This window comes from Ranitomeya imitator, chromosome 2 (assembly GCF_032444005.1).
Source record: "Ranitomeya imitator isolate aRanImi1 chromosome 2, aRanImi1.pri, whole genome shotgun sequence".
Classification (NCBI taxonomy): Eukaryota; Metazoa; Chordata; class Amphibia; order Anura; family Dendrobatidae; genus Ranitomeya; species Ranitomeya imitator.
This window is the reverse complement of record NC_091283.1, coordinates 508,928,445-508,949,795: the sequence shown is the minus strand read 5'-3', so window position 1 is coordinate 508,949,795 and position 21,351 is coordinate 508,928,445. Positions and strand designations below refer to the sequence as shown.

Sequence of the window (21,351 nt, the reverse complement as noted above, 5' to 3'; positions counted from 1 at the left end):
TCTCTTGGGGTCACCTAAAACGATTACTACAGACTATGTTCTTGCCAAGCCTCAGTCAGGAAGACCATAAAATAAGAAAAAAAAAGACATCCTTCCCGTTGGAACTTTTTAAGGCTTTGAGGGTAATTGCCAACTCTAGCAACTCAACCCACATCATTAACCACCAGGAATTTTAGGAGGAGGCTAAACAGCAGAGTTAAAGCTATTGAAGGCAAACACCCAGGGATAGTAGGGAGTTTACTGATTAAAAAATAAATATATCACTGAAACAAATTTTATGCCAAACATTTTATTTCCATAATAAACATTTCCTGAACTCTTTTCAAAAGGTTTTTTTTTTTAGAGTATGATGCCGAAAAAAAAATTCAGGAAAAATTATTTACATATAGGAAAGGGGTATTTACACAAAATAAAATGTAAACTTTTTTTAAAATAGAATTATTACAAATAAATCAGAATTACAAATAGGTGAGTGGGATGCTTAAAAAATAAGGCTTTTTTTTTTTTTTAAATCACAGCTGAATTTAGTTTGTGTGAAGCACACAACTGCAGAAGAAAAGCCTTACAAACCTATGTGTGTAATCCTTACAGGTCTCTATCAAAATCAGTTCTGTTATGTACATTCATGTAACACATTCTCACCATCAATGTCTTTCTATCAACGGATTTCTTAAAAGCTACACCAAACCTGGTGCCTTTACTTTTTTTCTGTTTAAATACTGACGTTCATTTCAACTATTTTAACGTGCACACTTCACCTACACAAGGTGGTCGTAGCCATAATACAATTAATACAAAGTGGGAAGAGAATAAGGAGCTCAAACTAATACACAGCATTGTATTGAAGCTTAGCCCATAATGTAGCTGCCTCCACTGTGCAAAGGTAAAAAGTCCACTAAATTAAAAAGTGGTAAAACTCATTACATAGCCTTTTCCTTCTTTATAACTTATATTTAAAATGGGACTGATAAAAATAAAATAGTGGATCCTATCTACTGCCAGATGAATCTAGACCTACCAGCAGCAAGAGGAACAAACCTATAACTGAAACCGCACACATAGCCACTGCACTCGATCTAGGTCCTGTTACAAAGTTCAGTTCCCTAGTAAAGCCACATCCATTAAGTCATCCTCTTCACTGATTAGGAAACCAGGGCTTGGACGGGCTGCTCTTTCCGAAGATAAGAGGGAGCCACCACCCATAGATAATGTAGGGTCTGAAGATATTGGTGACTTGGACCAACTTTCAGGCTTCATACTGTAGGACTTCTTCTTTTCTCGATCTCGATCCTTGTCCTTCAACCTCTTCTTTTCTTTTTTATGCTTTTTGTGCTTTTCTGCACTGTACTCTGGCTGCGTACGGCCGCCTCCTCCTCCATCATCTGAGCTGGGACTATTTTGATAAGATTTCTCAGCAACTGAAGAAGAACCTGATTCACTTTCACTATCCAGGTTTTGTGGGGTATATGCTGGTGATTTGTTGTGGCTTGGGGAGCAGCGCTCATGCTTCGGGGTCGAACCACTGATCAAGGGTGAACCATAGCTCTTAGGAATCTGTGACCTTAACCCATCCCCACCCCCTTCTCCAGGCTTCTGCAGGGTTACTTTTGCTTTGATACTTGGTGACCCTCCATCATGCTTGCTGATAATAATTTTGGCTACTCCAGTACTTCCTGAGCCTTTTGAGTCTCCTTTCTTGGATGAATCAGAAGATCCACCAGAGACTGAAACTTTTGATTTGTCTTTCTCACTCTTTTCACGCTTAACAGGAAATTCGCCTCCCACAAGTCCATGTTTTGAAGACATTCCATGACTAGGGGCCCCTGAGTTTCCTCCCCCACCAGGAGCCTCCATAGGATCCTCTGAACCAGGACCTCCCGTCCCCACCCCATGTTTGAGCTTATCTATAACAGCTGTTAACGAGGGTTTTTTATTTCTACTTGGAGACTTCCCTTTGGAGCTACCATGAAGGTTCTGGGAAACATTGGAGCCACCTGAAAAAGAGGACGACGACGATGAAGATGATGAGGACGATGAAGAAGAGGATGAAGAAGAGGAGGAGTTTGGCTTTTGTGAAAGAGATCCTGAAGAAACTAGACCAGATGTTGACTTCATTGTGGAGTTTGAACCTCCCCCTGACAAATGAGAACCCCCTGAACCAATAGGCGACTTGGCTTTTGAAGATGGTGGCGTCCCTGGCATTGGTTTCATTGGGGAAGATAACTTGTCGGAGCCTCCAGATGGTCTGGAGTGTGAAGGAGAAATATTTGGCTTGGAAAGAGAGGGGTTCATTAACACAGATGGTTTTCCCTGTGGTTTAGTCTTGCTACTTACAGAACTACTGACTCCACTTCCTAACCCATGCTTGGTGATAGGAGAAGATCCTTGCTTGCCTAGTGACTGAGAGCCACTTTTAGACTGGCTACCCCCTGATCCAGCTGGACCAGTGTACAATCCACTTCCTCCACTGCTCATCTTTATTCCAGATGACCCATCGGACTTGCTGTTCTTAATTTTTCCTGAGGCAGAAGAGGAAGATGATGTGGAGTGTCCATGATGGCTTTTGCTACTCGATGAATTTCCTGAACCACTGCTTGAATACTGACTATGAGAAGTTGGCTTCCCAACACTCATCGTACCTTTGGGAATTTGAATGGTGATTTTCGGTATTGGGGGAGTGGCCATTCCAGGAGGAGTTTGAGATCTTGCTGATGTGCCTGGTGATTTTGAACCACCAGTACTAGTGGGTGGGGTAAATGGGCGATTAGCAATATGTGAGGGCGATTTTCCTTCAGACTCTTTCTTGCGTTTGGGTGGCTTTTCTTTGCTTTTACCATCACTAGAAGGTGTTCTGCTGCGCTTTCCTGATTTTGAATCTAGGCCTGAACCTTGGATCCCACTTATTCCTCCTCCACTCCCTCCCCCATTGCTTCCCTCTTTCACCCTCTGTTTTTGGGGTCGGTCTTTTGTCAAATCTCCGAGTAAAGGGCTCTGACTTCTACTATGCGATTCAAGAATATCCACCCCACCCAGCCCCTTGCCACCTCCAATAATACTAAAATCTACTGTTTCAGCCGCTTGCCCTACCTTGTACTTGCCTTCACTCCCATCAACAGGAATTCCTGAAACTACACCCAGTGATAGCCCCTGCCCAGAAAAGTCCTGCCCAGAAAAATCATGATCGTCGCTCTGGCTGCTTTCATCATTGAAGTCATCTGCAAAACCGCTTTGACTGTTCAGTAATTCTGGGTTAAAATCCATGCTGTTGAAGAAATTATTAGAGGAGTCACTATTTGGGCTTCCATGTGCCTCTGCAATGAGATCAGCAGCATCTGCATAGGGATTGTCTCCACCACCTGCACCATCTACCGGAAACACATCTGTGTCAAACAGGGTGCTCTGAGAGTGACCAGAGCTAGAAGAGTCTCTGACAGGAGTACCAAGATTGGGGCAATCGTCCCCAGTTCCTGGAAGCTTTGAAGCTTCTTCTGCTATGTCGGAGAGTATATCTGTAACGTCTGGAATAATGGTGTCAGTACTAGGCAACCTCACCATTCTTTGCATACCAGACTGGGCATGAGTCATTGGCTGCTGGTACACTGTAGGGGGTGTGCCACACTGGCTTGGTGCTGGTGTAATATGAGGTGTGTCCAGGGCATCACCTGCCATGCTTACATCAAATATTGGGTTTTGGGAGTCCACATCCATGGAGAAAAGCTCCCTTTGAAAGTCATCTTCAGTTTGATTTTTCATTTTATCTGTCCTAGGTCTCTTTTTCTTCGGTTTTCCAGTTCCTGATTGCCCTAGATCTGTTCGAGGAGATCCAGAAGAATTCTGTCTTTCCAGAGGGCTACTGCCATATAAACTCGAGAAGTCCTGTGCTGGGTTGTCCTTGAGCAAGTTCATTAGCATAGGATGGTTTTTAGTATTGCTAGCTGGAGAAGAAACAGGAGGTGGGGTATGATGGGGCGGTGTGGGACTTGAGCCTATATTTCCACCCACATTTCCTGTGATCTGAAGAAGGCTGGTTAGTATGGGATTCTGTGTTACTTTATTGTAGTCATCTCCATGCCCTGTGGAGTCATGGCGTTCTTTCATACCCATGTTGCCAATGTTATTCATGTTGAAAAGAGCGGTCATGGTTCCTGAAGAATATGAGCTGGTTGGGGTTGTAATTAAGGTAGAGGAACCAGTGGTCATTCCGTAGCCTGGACTACTGGCCGGAGGAAGGTTTTTCTTCACCATATCTTCCACGGTCTCCGCAATAAGTGACAATGCAGGAGTATCAGCCTGGATGGTCTCAGCTTTCCTACGAATGGCTCGCATAGTCACAGGAATAGACATGCACCTATGTCACAAAAAGAAGAAAGATACATAAGTACCGTACGCAAATCTCAATGCAAGATAAACACACATCAATATAAATGTGAGTGACTTATCCATTCAGAAAAAAAGAATTACCGTATATACCAGAATAAAAGAAGACTTCAAATATTCAAAAAAAAAAGAAAATTTCCAGTAAAAATGTATTGCAAATATACCCTTGCGCTGTACTTTTCCTTTAAAGGGGTTATTCCGGACTTTGTTTTATTTATTTTTTAAAAGTGCCTAATCACAGTAGTTGCTATCTACCTATTGTGCTCAGTGCCGTTCTGCATCCAGGACAGAGCGATCACAGACCACTCCTGCTGGCAATTCAGCTGACGTCACATTGTCAGAGTGTCTGTTTCTTTTCCAACTTGCTCTATTGACAGGGCGGGACTGCCGACATCATGCTGTTTGGGGGAGCTGGCTGTCAATCAGCATGACGTAGGCAGTCTCGCCCCGTCAACAGAGGAAAGCGGAAAACAAACTGTCACTCCGATGACATGATGTCAGCAGAGGCAGCTGAATCGCCGGCAGAGGCAAAGAACGGTGCTGGGCATAATAGGCAGGTAGGTAGCAACTACTTGCCTGTTAGTGCTTAGGCATAGTTTTTTTTTTGTTTTTTTTTTAACAAAGTTCCAGATATTTCCATTAAGTTTTTTTTAAACTTTCTGCAGTCAGTGACAACATCCAGCTTTATGCAATGAATACTAGATTTCAAAAAATTTTGGGAGTGAGTCCATTCACCAATCCAAAAGCAGCGACTATTAGATGCTTCAGCATCCATCCTATGCGTAGTACATGTTTACTCGTGGACTAACTAGCTCAGACTGATAGTCCAAAAATGAAATGGTAAAATCCAGCAACAAAGAGTTAAAGGCATTGTGCAGGCTTGGGAAAAAAAAAGTCAGTGGTTACTTCTGTCCAAGTCTGCAGATGTGTCATGATCCCTCTGTTTTCCTAGTCGTGAACATCTTTACGATTCATATACTTGTGGTCACATGGCAACTAGACTCATTCGGCTTCTTCCAATGGAAGTGAATAGGAGCAGGAAGAGTTTTGTTGGCACACGAGCGCAAGTATGCAAAATGCATACATGTTGTCATGTGACTGCAGCTCGCATGGGGAACGTGAAAGCGTGCACAATGCATGCTGTCACGAGTCGCCAGTCTGTCAAGTAGAACAACTGAAAACTTTTCTCCAAAACACCAAAAAAACTGCTCAAAAACTCCCAATTTTTATTAAGCATGTTAAAAAAAAATGGAAAAACACACATCTGGTTTGGTGTTGGAAATTGGGAAAAAAAAACAAAAACGGCGCGTTTCGGATGTAGCTGCACTTTGCCATAAATAAAGGTGGTTACAGCCAACAAATGTGTCAATTTTTCCCTCTTGAAGCAACAGGTCACTAACTTGTGAGCGTTAACTCTTTTGCTGCTGGATTATGCTGCTTTTTGAGGGGCCATTTCACACTAGAAGCACCTGGGAACCAAAAGCATGAAAGTCAGGCAGCAAAGCCTGATCACTGAGCCGATCATCTCAACGCTATGGTGATTAGGCTTAAGCTAGCCCTGTTGAGCGGTGCCAGGATTTTCAGAGGTAGGTTTCAAAACAACATTGGGTAGTGATGGTAGGTTGGCCTCAGTTGTCAGCTCTACATGTGGCAGTTGTGTGTTGCAGCGATTTACAGGCACCAATAAAACATAATATAACATATTATTAAGGCAGGGAAGGCGGACGCTTTCCATCGCTCAGGATAAACCTGTATAACACCCTTTTTCGGCATTACTGTCTGGTGAGCAACAAGAACGGAATGTCATTTAGTAATAGAGCATGGCTCCGACATCCTGCAGGTCATAAATACCAATCCCAAGAGGGAACATAATTCATTTTTCACCTTGACATTTCTTAAGGTAATTTATGGGTTGTCATGAAAAAACAATCCATTGTTTTTCCAAGCAGCAACGCGTGCAGATCTCCTACTACAGTGACAGTCGGGGCGTCACAAACAATAAATTCCATGTAAAGAACACATCTCGTGTAATTCAGGTCTGAGCACTGAACTCACTAGACTAAGACTTCCTGGGAGCGGCACAGAGTAGATGAGGGATACAGAGCAGCAATCTAATCATTCCTAATTGTTGGTACTTTTCTTTTAACAGATGTGTTGGTGACTAATATATACGTATGACAGGTTCTCCTCCTGCACTTGCTGCAGCCGCCTTCCTTACAGTCTGCACAGCGAGGTTGTTCTCATCGGAATTGCTGGTTTGTCTCCTCCAATTGAAAAAACACTCATTTTTTTAAAGCTATTTTTTAATTGGAGTAGGCCAATGGTCAGGTCTGGTCAGATGCTCCTCCATTAGCTGCCATTTTGTGCCAGGATGGTGGAAAGCCCTCACTAATAAGTGCAGGAGGAGAACCTGTCATACTTATAGATTATTAGGTCCCACTAAAAAATCATGCCCCCAACTTATTTGCTAGAATAAAGATTAAGTGGCCAACCCCTTTGAATGGACCTGAAATTGTCAGGACGCTAGGATTAGAGGGCTGAGAAACAGAATAATTGTGTGTCCTGGAGTGAAAAGCCTTGCCCTCTTCCTTCAGTTTGATGGCTCCTTTGACCCTCCGATTCTTTAAGGTGGGCATTAACTGATTTGTGGAATTATACAATTGCCAAATTGAAAATATTTACCGATCAGTTATCATTTAAATGGAATCTGTCACCAGATTTATGCTACGCCATCTGCCCATCTGAGAGCAGCGTAATGTAGAGATAGAATCCCCGATTCCAGCGATGTATCACTTAGTTTACTGTGTGAGGTAGCTGTAACGGGGTTCAGAAACCTAACACCACTCCTCCAACACTGATTAGCAGTTTTCTGTTTATTAACAATAAGCTGCTAATCAATGGAGGTGGACCAGGTCTCACGCGGGCACAAGTATGGGCAATGATAATCTACTGCTGATAAAACTCTCATTGTATTGAAACAACAGCACACAGCCTAAGGCTATGTGCCCACGCTCCGGAAGTGGCAGCGCTTTGAATGCAGCGCATGTTCGCTGTGTCCAAACCACTGCAGGCGAATCCGCATGTGTTCACTGAACCGTGCAAATTCACCGCGTCCAATACATTCTTGCTAGTGTCCGCAAGAGAAATAGACATGCTGCGGTCTGGAAAGATGCGTCACATGTCTGTCTCCGCAGGTAAGCCATGGGCATCTGTGCACGCATAGTGGAGATAGGATTTCTTAAAATCCCATCCACTATGCTGTAATATTTGGCCATTGCCGTGTTGGACGCTGCAGAAGCACGCAGCGTCCAACCCGCAGCGTTTACTGACGGTGTGCACATATCCTAATAAGTTTGGTTGTTGAAATCAGTTTCTCAGCCCCTACATAATGCTGCCCTCAGATTACATAGCAAAAACCTGCTGACAGATTACCTTTAAAAGCTTGTTTACACAGGCAGACCGCATTTAATGATTGGTACAGAGCGATCTGTAATAAATAGATGTCATTCTTCTTTTTAGTGCAAGTCCAGTTTACACTGAAGATGTGAACCGAGAACGATGATCTTTTGTGCAGCACACACGATTATTTCACCAGACGAACGAGCGTTTTGTTCATTCATCTGGTGATCGGCAGCCTGTTTACACTGGATGACTATGGTGAAATGAGCGTTCCTAGGAACAATTGTTAGCTGTAATCTTTCAGTGTAAATACACCATTAGCAATTACTATAATACTGAACTCCAGGGCTGTGGAGATTTTGTGGCAGGTATGGGTGGAGGAGACATCAGCCCCTTTAATTGAAGAAAGAGCTTCAAATGACATCACAGCAACATTATAATGGAAACGTTATTTAATACAATGCAAACCTGCGCCTTATATAATACTGATACCTTGGCTCTCCCTACAGTTATGGCTCTGGAGGAAATTACAGAGTTTTTTGGACTATTAGACTTACTCTTTATAGAGAATCTGTCACCCCAAAATTCGCCTATAAGCTAAGGCCACCGGCATCAGGGGCTTATCTACAGCATTCTGTAATGCTGTAGATAAGCCCCCGATGTAACCTGAAAGAGAAGAAAAACAAGTTATATTATACTCACCAGGGTGTCACGGTCCGGTCCGGGGCCTCCTATCTTACGATGACGTCCTCTTCTTGTCTTCACGCTGCAGCCCCTGCGCAGGCGTACTATGTGTGCCCTGTTGAGGGCAGAGAAAAGTACTGCAGTGAGCAGGCGCCAGGAAAAATCAGAGAGGCCCGGCGCCTGAGAACTGCAGTACTTTGCTCTGCCCTCAACAGGGCAGACATAGTACGCCTGTGCAGGTGCTCCAGAGACGACGGATCGAATGGAAGACTTCCAGGTGAAGTTCCCACTCACATGAGGCGGGACCCTGACGGCGTCCGCTGCCCAGAGTACTACACCTGAGATGTATAGTGCCGAGATCACAAGATGATAGATTGTGGCCCATCAGAGAATGTGAGGTACCTCGGCCACGACGCCTGACCGAGGGTACCTGCTAGACGATTGACGTATGGCACAGACGTGGGATTGTCCGATTGAATCGGATGCGGTGACCCGCCAGAAGGCAGTGGACCTGCTGTAGAACTAGCTGTACCGTTCGGATCCCCAGAACAATGATCAGGAGGAGAGGACTGGCATTGGTAGTCACTAATAACTGGGAGAAAGGATCTTCCGTGGATAAGGAAGGAGCTCAGAGACTACCCTCTGAAAGCCTGATTGACCTGCAGAAAACGAGAGGAGCGAAGGAAACCACTTCCATTGTCGTCACCAGCTTTCCTCAGAACACTCCTAGCAAATCGAATGGAATGAGGGGATGAGTGAACAAGTGCGCGAGCACCCTGTTGAAGGGCCACGGCCTTGTCTCAAGGGAGAATCACCAAACTTCTGGAAGATTCCAGGATCATCCTCAAAAAGGATATCTGCTGGGCTGGAAATGAGGAAAAAACTTGTCTAAAGTTTAGCTGCCAGCCTAGGAGAGAGAGGGTATAGCAAGAGATATAGACGACTCAGCGCCGGGATGAAGGAGCGGCTAGAAAGTCGACCAGGTAGGGCAGGACGACCACGCCTCTAGAGTGCCATGGACTATAGCCCCCAACCTGGATCTGCCCCATCCACCTCCCCTATGCCATGGACTATAGCCCCCACAATGGACCTGCCCCATCCACCTCCCCTATGCCATGGACTATAGCCCCCAACCTGAACCTGCCCCATCCACCTCCCCTATGCCATGGACTATAGCCCCCAACCTGGATCTGCCCCATCCACCTCCCCTATGCCATGGACTATAGCCCCCAACCTGGATCTGCCCCATCCACCTCCCCCCACAGCTCCTACCCAACATCCCCTCAGTCCCTATCCCTATTGCCTCTATACACTTGCTTTGGCAAAACTGATGTGTATTTGGTCCTGCCAATAAAGCTTCTTTGAATCTTGAATCTTGAGTGCAAGAGGAACATGACAGCCCCATAACCCTTGCGTACACTCTGGGTGCGGTAGCAAGGCCAAAGGACAAGGTTGTGATTTGAAAATGCTGTTCGCGAAAGGGAAAGCGAAGTAATTTTGAAGAGGAAAAAACATAGGAATGTGAAGGTAAGCATCCCGAATGTCGATGGATGCCAGAAGCTCCACCTTTTTCAGTTGAAGTAAAGGCTGAGTGGGGGAACTCCATCCGAAGAAGGGGGACCTTGTCAAGCTTGGTTGAAGTTTGAGGTTCAGGGTCGGTCTTCCTTTTCGGTCCCCATTTTGGAACCAAGATCCCTTAGATCTAGATCATCCTGGACAACTGATCCGCTGCTGGTTGGGTCTATAGGAAATCAAAATAGTTAAGGTCTCTGACCAAGAGACCATTGCTCTAGCAACACATGCGGCGGTTAAAAAAGGGTAGAGCGCTGAACTGGAGCCCGCAAAACGGAACAAACTATATTTACTATCTGACAGTCGGTTGTATTTTTAATTGATGATCCATCGGGTAGGGATACTGGTAGGTATACCACAGGAGATTCTACCCGGTTAATATGCCAAGTGGCAGAATGAACGGCTGCATGCAGGAGGAAAAAAACGTCTCTTACTATCGCCGTTCTTTTTTGACTGTGCGGAGTTAAAATGATGAACCCTCGATCCACCATCCTCTTAACAGGGAAGTGGAAAGGGATCGTCTGCCTTCTTGCATCATCTGCTAAATAGTGGAAATGCAGAGGGTGTGTTCGGACGCCAAAAAAAGGAGCCTCTGTACATCCACAGAGTTAAGGTCCCTGGGTGGACAGGGCTGGTTGTCCGGCGTTAGGCCTGGCTGTAGAAGAGGATACATGGAGGCGACACTCCATGTGCTCGTCTATTGCTGGTGTGGGGAGATCGGTGTCCTTTAAAAGGACCCGTCGTCCTTAAGAATCAGACCAGGCATGGCATCTCACGTCTTAGGTGGGTATACGTGGAGTGGACACCCCGCGTGTTTGCATATTGGCTGAAAAAGGATACCGCGCTTGCAGAGGTTTCTGTCCAGTGGATCGCTTATCCGGACTCTCCCTGTCCGGGTGAATGGCAAATGCTCTGCGAGGGAGTTTAGTTTCCTCATGAGGGACACCACATGATTGGTTGATGATATTAATAGACAAATCCATCCTTTTCTGAAGTTCTGGTGAGTCCAGAACCAAGGCAATATCCGATCCATATTCAGAGACTTGTTCTCAGCAAATCATTGGTGAGGGATCAGGAAATGAAACTACCGTTCTCTAGGCGTGTGTACGTTTCTAGAATACTTGTGGCCCCTGCTAGCCGACGGCTTTAAGACCAGAAAATACTGGTCATGTGCCTTTAAGACCAGGAATACTGGTCATGTGGCTTTAAGACCAGGAATACTGGTCATGTGCCTTTAAGACTGGGTAATCCTGGTCATGTGCCTTTAAGACCAGGAATACTGTCATGTGCCTTTATGACCAGGTAATACTGGTCATGCACCTTTAATACTGGGGAATACTGGTCATGTGCCTTTAGGACCAGGGAATACTGGTCATGCGCATTTAAGACAGGGTAATACTGGTCATGCGCCTTTAGGACCAGGGAATACTGGTCATGTGGCAGGAAATACTGGTCATGTTAAGTACAGAGGGAAGATTCAAGGGAAGACAGCAGTACTTCCTTACCCGGATGCAGAGTCGTTGTGCCCCTTTAATACAAAACCATAGCCCGTGTGTGTGTGTGTGTGTGTGTGTGTGTGTGTGTGTGTGTGTGCTGGCAGGGTGGACCAAGATGGCCACCGGAGTTGCAGAGGTGGTAAAGTCTCGCAGAGAGCGAGAGGTGCCAATTCGGGGGGCGGAGCCACAGACGCTATGTGGGCAGAGCCTCTTGACTTCCATGAATAGGCCCAAGCCAGGGCCTAAATTACTGCAGCTGGCGTGACCAATACCAGCGTTGCTGAGGGAAGCGATCGCTCCCGTGCCAGGGAAGAAGTGCCGGAGAAGGTGGGCGGAGCCGCCTTAGTGCGAACGCGGCTTCCAGAATGCGGCCTACACATCGGCCGAAGCCGGGGGCTAAATTTTTGCAGCCTGCCGGGGCGTTACCTCAGGGAGGTGGGCCACAGGGAAGCTGAGGCTGCCTGTCAACATCTGAATATCCCACTGCAGAGGCCCATCGCTGACTGGATCCAATCACCATCGGTGCGCGTCTCGGCATGGAGCCACCGTGATGACTGGGTTTCAGCACCGAGGAAGTGCGCACACTCTACTGTTCTGCTGCAGGTGCAGGGATAGATAAAGGGATAAACCTCAATCCACCATCCGTTTGTTAGGGAGGTGGAGAGGAACCGTCCGCCTCCTTGTGCAATCCGCTTTCACAGTGGTGGGACAGTGGGGGCTGCTCGGACGCCATAGAGAGGGGTCACTGTACATCCACGGAGTTCAGTCCCGGGTGGACAGGGCCAGTTGTCTGGCTATAGGCCTGGCTCCAGGAGAGGATACATGGAGGTGACACTCCATGTGGTCACCTGTTGCTGGTGTGGGGAGATTGGGACCGTGAAGGAACCGTCGCCCCTGAAGTGAGCTCAGGCATGGCTTCCAACGTCGCAGGAGAGGGTACGGGGAGGTATACTCGCCGTGCTCGCCTGTTAATGATTAGGGGGAGATCGGAACCTTGAAACGATCCGTCGCCCCCTTCACTCTGTTAATTAAAAAATAAAAATTTACAGAAAAGTAAAAAATAAAATAAAAACGTTGGGGTCTGAACCAGACCCATGTGCCTCCTACACACACTAAGCAAGCACTGGTTAGCTGAGAGCCAGCAGGAGGGTGTATACTGCAGGGGAGGAGAAAACTTTCTTTGTATCACTTAGGCTACTTTCACACTTGCGTCGGTACGGGGCCTTCGCTATGCGTCGGCGCGACGTACCGACGCACGTTGTGAAAATATTGGCACAACGTGGGCAGCGGATGCAGTTTTTCAACGCATCCGCAGCCCACTGTAAAGTCCCGGGGAGGAGGGGGCGGAGTTCTGGCCGCGCATGTGCGGTAGGAAATGGCGGACCCGATGTACGAAAAAACGTTCCCCTTGAACGTTTTTTCGTGCCGACGGTCGCCAAAACGCGACGCATCTAGTGCACGACGGACGGCCATATGTTACAATCCGTCGCTAATACAAGTCTATGGGAAAATGCAGGATCCTGCATTCTCAAAAAACGACGGATTGTGACGGAAGCTGAAAAACGCAAGTGTGAAAGTAGCCTTAGTGTCAGCCTCCTAGTGGCAGCAGCATACACCCACGGTCTGTGTCCCCCAATGAGGCGTAGGAGAAATAAGTGATAATAACCCCTCCACTTTACACCATGGAAGCTAAATTATTAAGAAAAATGCTTTTCCTATTTTCTGCTGTCTCAATCTGAGGTGCATCTTACGGTAAGGTGTGTCTGATAAGGCAAAACACTGTATATGCTTCCTGACATTGTAGCCTTGATTGCTTCTTTTAAGAAGTCTTCACAAATAACAGAACTGGACATAAAGCCCACCAGTAACAGCATCAGCCGTAGTGACCCCTATCAACATCGACTGCTGCAGGACTCCATGACAATTCTTAACAAAAATAAAGAATAAACTTCACATTCACTAAGGGATAAATCTCAGCTGCTATGTACATGCAATACAAAGGACGCTGGCATAGTAATAACTTACCGCTGAACCACTTTAGTGATGAAATCGTCCGTACAGATGAGAGCGTCAGACAGACCTTTGTACAGCTTGCAGGATACATGGGTGGAATCCTGAACGTCCATTACAACTGCATGGAAAGCAATGTCAATCAGTGATAGGGTAATAAAGTGATGATTATATCATGTCTACAATGGCTTCAGATGTCCATACACATTAGATGGACATGGGCTCAGCCCCCAACACTGGCAGGACTGAACACGTCAGGGGCCTCACGACTCTCCACTGATAGCACACGAGGAAAATATTTGGAATTTTGTACTCACTGAAAAAATTATTTCTTGTTGAATACATTGGGGGACACAGGATGGTGGTTATAATCTCTGCCAGTAGGAGACTCAACCCTAGGTGAAAAAAGCATCAGATCTGCCTGGTTGAATACATTGGAGGACACATGGCTTTCTTCTGGCCATTGTGTTGTTCTTCCCCAGGTTCAGGTCATGTTGGATCTTGGTTGTTTTTATTTTAGAGATTTCTGGTTCGGGTTACTCTGCTACCGGCTTTGACAATAAACTGAGCTGTCTAGTGTCTGAGGAGAGGAAATAACCCACCAAGCAAAACAAAACATTTTTTTCCACTTAGTGTCTAGCCCTATAGTGGCAGGTCAAAAACCCACGGTCCTGGGTTCCCCAATGCTATTAACGACAATTGGCCAGTCTGGTTTCAATATGTCTGACTTTTTTTTCAGGAAAACAAGCCACCATCGGAGGTGTCTGGCAGAGGCTTACAGCCCTTTTCATATTGAGGACACATATGTATGGGAGTGATGTTGAGTTCGGTGGAAGATTGCTGCCAGCCATCCACGTGGTGTTCAGTCGATTATAATGTCTATGGCCAGCTTTACTGAGAATAGTAAAATACCGACAAGAAACCCCCCATTGCCTAGGCAGGCAGGGGTACAGTGAACAATGACTTCTAGTTATGCACTCCATCTTCTGTATTATACAGGGACACCACCAAAGTCTAAAAACCATTACAGTACACAGGCTTTTGGAATCACCAATGGCACCACAAGAAAACTCCTCACATTGGTTTGTAGGATAAAGATAACCTGTCCATATGCCCTAATACAGAGCATGGAGGTCATAGATGGGATGTCGTGCAGAAGACCCCTCCCCCCTTTGAGTATGAACAGCGCTTCTGAGCACTTGGAATATCCATATAGTGCATGGACAGCTACTAAAATTGTATGGACGGTTTGGCTACAATGACACAATATGGTATTTCAAGGGGATATCGAGTGCTAGAGCTGTATAGATATAGGTTCATTCTACGAACACCTGAGATTCTTAGTTAAACAAATGGAGCAATAGTTTCCAGCTGACACTTACCTGGATCCAGCACAGGCCGCTCAATGATATGCAGAAGTCACCAGACCACTGCAGCCGATCAATGGCCGCAGCGGTCCTGCTTCTGCTGAAATGGAGATGTCTCCCTTCTGGAGCAGCCTGAGCTGGATTTATGTAATCGCCGGTAGGCGGAGTATTGTTTCATTTGTCATATTTTAATATACCAATCACAGGTAGAATTTTAATCCCTTTAATAAACTAAAAAGAGCAATCACTTCCAAAGTAACTTTATTATAGCGTTTGTTTCCAGTTTTGTCCAGTTTTGGGCACCGGTGCTCAGGAAGGATATAATGGAACTAGAGAGAGTACAAAGGAGGGCAACAAAATTAATAAAGGGGATGGGAGAACTACAATACCCAGATAGATTAGCGAAATTAGGATTATTTAGTCTAGAAAAAAGACGACTGAGGGGCGATCTAATAACCATGTATAAGTATATAAGGGGACAATACAAATATCTCGCTGAGGATCTGTTTATGCCAAGGAAGGTGACGGGCACAAGGGGGCATTCTTTGCGTCTGGAGGAGAGAAGGTTTTTCCACCAACATAGAAGAGGATTCTTTACTGTTAGGGCGGTGAGAATCTGGAATTGCTTGCCTGAGGAGGTGGTGATGGCGAACTCAGTCGAGGGGTTCAAGAGAGGCCTGGATGTCTTCCTGGAGCAGAACAATATTGTATCATACAATTATTAGGTTCTGTAGAAGGACATAGATCTGGGGATTTATTATGATGGAATATAGGCTGAACTGGATGGACAAATGTCTTTTTTCGGCCTTACTAACTATGTTACTATGTTTAGTCCTCATTACTAATCATAATCTCCACCGGTAGATCTTTAGCTTCCAGTTGAGTGTGTGGAGAAATACCATATGCTATGAAAGGTTATCTTTCACTATCTGTGTAAAATCATGACTTAATGTCACACAGTGAGGATTTTCCGTGTGAACCGTATACTGAAGATTAATAGGGTTTTATAGGCCAAACCTAAACATCTGCAATCTGTTGACTGCTGAATCTTCACAGAATGCCATATGCACACTGTCGGGACTCTGCTCACATGAGACTTGCATACTGGCGGGCACGTGCAGACTAGCAACTTTTCCAGCTTCTCTAAATGTTCAGAGAAAAGCGGATGAGGAGTGTCGTCAAGTGGATGTTAGTATACAAACCGAATGTCAGTGGTTACTTGATGACCATTCAAACAGGCAACAGAGCAGATTCCTGACAGTGTGCATAGGGTGCACTGTTAGACTGACTGCAGAAATGTACCTTTACCCCGGAAAACCCCATTAAACTATAAGTAAATACTCATCAGCCATGTTTGGGGCCATAGCTGAAATTGCGCTTTAGATCGTCAACAAGATGGTGGTGGGACTATCACTGATGTTACAGGCAGGGATTCTGGAAAGTCAGCATTCACATGTCGGGTCTTGCAGGACTGCTCACTTTCTTCAGTGTTGCAAAACATGCGGACACCAAGACAAGAAAGGTGACTAAAGAGATCCATATTACCGTACATTAATTTATACATAGTCCCATATATTCTAGGGTGTGTAGGTACTGTGATTTCCAAAAAGAAAAACACATTACATTCTGAGATAGCACTCTTAACGGAAGCTGATCTGCAATTCTACATTTCTACCTAAACAGCTCTACAACAGAGGGCACTGCAAAACAAGGTAACAATATAAAATTTAAGTAGAAATTGTATAATAGATACGGGTCAATTAAAAAAGCCAAACATATTTCCGTATGGGTACTACAATTTGCCTCCTATATCAGTTTACTCCTCCCAACCTTTCCAAGGCCCAAGAAATACTTACCACAGACCAAAGAGTCATTAACCGGATGCTGAAATGAGATGCTGATACAGGAGTCCGAGAGGGGCGAAACCTCAAACTGCAAAAGGTTAGGGCAATCTAAAGAGCAGACAAAAAAGAAATTAATATAGCAAAATGTGTACAATTTTTAGGGCTAATTCAAGTGCTTGCACCTGGTACCCATCTACCGCATTAGAATTATTTGTGACAACTCCCTTGGGAGGTCCTAAAAGCTGGAAAAAGAGAAGATCCTGTATTTCTAATACTAACAAGGTCTAATTTCTGGTGCATGTTAAAAAAGGCAATTCCAATTTTATAAATATATATATAAATAAATATATATATATATATATATATATATATATATATATATATATGTGTGTGTGTGTGTGTATATATATTTATTATCTAGCTTTAGATGACAACATAAATCATAACAATAAAATTGCATTATAAAGTATAACTGGGTTTGTAATGGATTGTTGATATGTGACCGTGATAAAAACATGTCATACTGGACTTTTTAGGACACCAATAATATGAACTATAATATTAACCCCTTTACCCCCAAGGGTGGTTTGCACGTTATGGACCGGGCCAATTTTTACAATTCTGTCCACTGTCCCTTTATGAGGTTATAACTCTGGAACGCTTCAACGGATCCCGGTGATTCTGACATTGTTTTCTCGTGACATATTGTACTTCATGATAGTGGTAAAATTTCTTTGATATTACCTGCGTTTATTTGTGAAAAAAATGGAAATTTGGCGAAAATTTTGAAAATTTCGCAATTTTCCAACTTTGAATTTTTATGCAATTAAATCACAGAGATATGTCACGAATTTTTATGCAATTAAATCACAGAGATATGTCACACAAAATACTTAATAAGTAACATTTTCCACATGTCTACTTTACATCAGCACAATTTTGGAACCAAAATTTTTTTTGTTAGGGAGTTATAAGGGTTAAAAGTTGACCAGCAATTTCTCATTTTTACAACACCATTTTATTTTAGGGACCACATCTCATTTGAAGTCATTTTGAGGGGTCTATATGATAGAAAATACCCAAGTGTGACACCATTCTAAAAACTGCACCCCTCAAGGTTCTCAAAACCACATTCAAGAAGTTTATTAACCCTTCAGGTGCTTCACAGGAATTTTTGGAATGTTTAAATAAAAATTAACATTTAACTTTTTTTCACAAAAAATTTACTTCAGCTCCAATTTGTTTTATTTTACCAAGGGTTACAGGAGAAAATGGACCCCAAACGTTGTTGTACAATTTGTCCTGAGTACGCTGATACCCCATATGTGGGGGTCAACCACAGTTTGGGCGCATGGCAGAGCTCGGAAGGGAAGGAGCGCCATTTGACTTTTCAATGCAAAATTGACTGGAATTGAGATGGGACGCCATGTTGCGTTTGGAGAGCCACTGATGTGCCTAAACATTGAAACCCCCCACAAGTGACACCATTTTGGAAAGTAGACCCCCTAATGAACTTATCTAGAGGTGTGGTGAGCACTTTGACCCACCAAGTGCTTCACAGAAGTTTATAATGCAGAACAGTAAAAATAAAAAATCATTTTTTTTCACAAAAATTATCTTTTCACCCCCAATTTTTTATTTTCCCAATGGTAAGAGAAGAAATTGGACCACAAACGTTGTGGCACAATTTGTCCAGAGTACTCTGATACCCCATATGTGGGGGTAAACCATTGTTTGGGCGCATGGGAGAGCTCGGAAGGGAAGGAGCGCCGTTTGACCTTTCAATGCAAAATTGACAGGAATTGAGATGGGACGCCATGTTGCGTTTGGAGAGCCACTGATGTACCTAAACATTGAAACCCCCCACAAGTGACACCATTTTGAAAAGTAGACCCCCTAAGGAACTTATCTAGATGTGTGGTGAGCACTTTGACCCAATAAGAGCTTCACAGAAGTTTATAATGCAGAGCCGTAAAAATAAAACAAAAATTTTTTCCCACAAAAATAATTTTTTAGCCCCCAGTTTTGTATTTTCCTGAGGGTAACAGGAGAAATTGGACCCCAAAAGTTGTTGTGCAATTTGTCCTGAGTGCGCTGATACCCTATATGTGGGGGAGAACCAGCGTTTGGGCGCATGGGAGGGCTCGGAAGGGAAGGAGCGCCATTTGGAATGCAGACTTAGATGGAATGGTCTGCAGGCGTCACATTGCGTTTGCAGCGCCCCTAATATACCTAAACAGTAGAAACCCCCACAAGTGACCCAGTGGCGTAGGAAGGGGGGTGCGGGGGGTGCGGTCCGCCCCGGGCGGCACAATGCTGGGGGCGGCCGGCGCTGCAGGAGAAGAAGATAAAAAAAAAAAAAAAAAGACGCCCCTTTAAATCTTCGGGCGGCGCCGTCCGCCGCCACGACCAGGGCCAGCTCCCCCCACCCCCGGGTCCCGCCCCCGCCCCCCGCTCTAATACTCACCTCTCCTGGTTCCTGCGGCTTCAGCGTCCTCTGACTCTGCGACGTCTCAGAGCAGAGGGCGCGATGACGTCACTACTGTGCGCGCCGCTCTGCCTCTCTGTCCTGAGCGTCGCAGAGCCGGAGAGACGCTGACTGCACCGGACCTGCGCCTGGAACGGGAGAGGTGAGGATTTTACTTTTTTTTTTTTTTCTTTATTTCTGACTGTCTGGGGTTGGGGCAATGCTGGAGACCATGGGGCAGAATGCTGGACACACTGGGGCAATACAGGAGACCATGGGGCAGATTGCTGGACACACTGGGGCAATACAGGAGACCATGGGGCAGATTGCTGGACACACTGGGGCAATACAGGAGACCATGGGGCAGATTGCTGGACACACTGGGGCAATACAGGAGACCATGGGGCAGATTGCTGGACACACTGGGGCAATACAGGAGACTATGGGGCAGATTGCTGGACACACTGGGGCAATACTGGAGACCATGGGGCAGAATGCTGGACACACTGGGGCAATACTGGAGACCATGGGGCAGAATGCTGGACACACTGGGGCAATACTGGAGACCATGGGGCAGAATGCTGGACACACTGGGGCAATACTGGAGACCATGGGGCAGAATGCTGGACACACTGGGGCAATACTGGAGACCATGGGGCAGAATGCTGGACACACTGGGGCAGTACAGGAGACTATGGGGCAGAATGCTGGACACACTGAATACTGGAGACCATGGGGCAGATCTCAGGACACATTGAGGCAATGCTGGAGACCCTGGGGCAGACTTCTGGACATACTGGGGCAATACTGGAGACCATGGGGCAGATTGCTGGACACACTGGGGCAATACTGGAGACCATGGGGCAGAATGCTGGACACACTGGGGCAGTACAGGAGACTATGGGGCAGAATGCTGGACACACTGGGGCAATACTGGAGACCCTGGGGCAGATTGCTGGACACACTGGGGCAATACTGGAGACCCTGGGGCAGATTTCTGGACACATTGAGGCAATGCTGGAGACCCTGGGGCAGACTTCTGGACACACTGGGGCAATGCTGGACACTGGGGCAGATTGCTGGACACACTGGGGGTAATATACTGGACACACTGGGGCAATGCTGGACACTGGGGGTAATATGCTGGACACACTGGGGCAGACTGCTGGACACACTGGGGGTAATATGCTGGACACACTGGGGCAGATTGCTGGACAACATGGGGGTAATATGCTGGACACACTGGGGGCAGGACTTGAGGCATGGGCAGAATGTAGATACGGGGCATGATTGGAGACACGGGGCAGGATTGGATCATGGGGCAGGACGGATACGATGGAGGCTGGTGGGGCAGGATGGGGAGATCATATGGGGTAGAATGGATACTCATGAGGGCAGGATACGACAACATATGGCTGGAGCCAGGAATGAGATAAACGGGGCCAGGGTGGGGAATATTATTACCATAGGGGATAATTAAGGGATATTGTTACTGCAGTGATGTATTTATTTTATTTTTTGAGTATACTGTTTTAAATGGGGGGGCGGTCCTGTTACTGTGCAGAGTGACACTATATCACCTTTTTTTCTTCATGTGGTGTAATGTAGAAGTTGTGAAAAATTAAGTAATGTGTTCTGCAAGCGGAGCTCGAGATAACTGTGTTATTTCCTGCAGAAACGAGTCCTGGCTGGAAGGAATGATGGCGGTCTGTGCTGGATGAAAGATGAAGGACTTCACCTAGAGACGTCACTGGTGAGTCAGTGTTACCTATACACTGACACTATACACTGTATACTATATAGAGGTCCTGTGTATAATGTCACCAGTGATCTCTGTATTACCTCTACACAGACACTGCATACTAAGTACAGATCTCCTGTGAATACTGGCACTTATGGTGATAGTATTGTGGTTTTTTTTTTATTACTGATCAGTATTGTAGTATTCAGTCACTATGTGGTGGTAATATGTGGTCTGGAAATGGTGCGGTGGTATTTGTCCCTTGTATGTAGTATTATTCGGTCACTATGTGGCCTGGTCATGGTGTGGTGGTATTAAGTCACAGGTGTGGCATGTGGGGGTGACACCATTAGGCCCAGTTTAAGTTCTACAAAACAGGAAAACCATTTTTGGT

At 45.5% G+C, this 21,351-nt stretch overlaps 1 protein-coding gene across 1 annotated transcript in view; it reads right to left on the bottom strand.

Annotated features, from left to right (window-relative positions):
• Window positions 1–414: 414 nt before the first annotated feature.
• Window positions 415–21,351, bottom strand: part of MED1 (mediator complex subunit 1) — a 64,893-nt gene continuing 43,956 nt past the window's right edge. The window contains exons 15-17 of the mRNA XM_069751668.1: window positions 16,762–16,857; window positions 13,554–13,659; window positions 415–4,348 (exon numbers count right to left, since the gene is read on the bottom strand). Of these exons, the coding sequence (XP_069607769.1) occupies window positions 1,096–4,348; window positions 13,554–13,659; window positions 16,762–16,857 (3,455 nt within the window). The 3' untranslated portion in view covers window positions 415–1,095. The remainder of the gene's footprint in view (window positions 4,349–13,553; window positions 13,660–16,761; window positions 16,858–21,351) is intronic.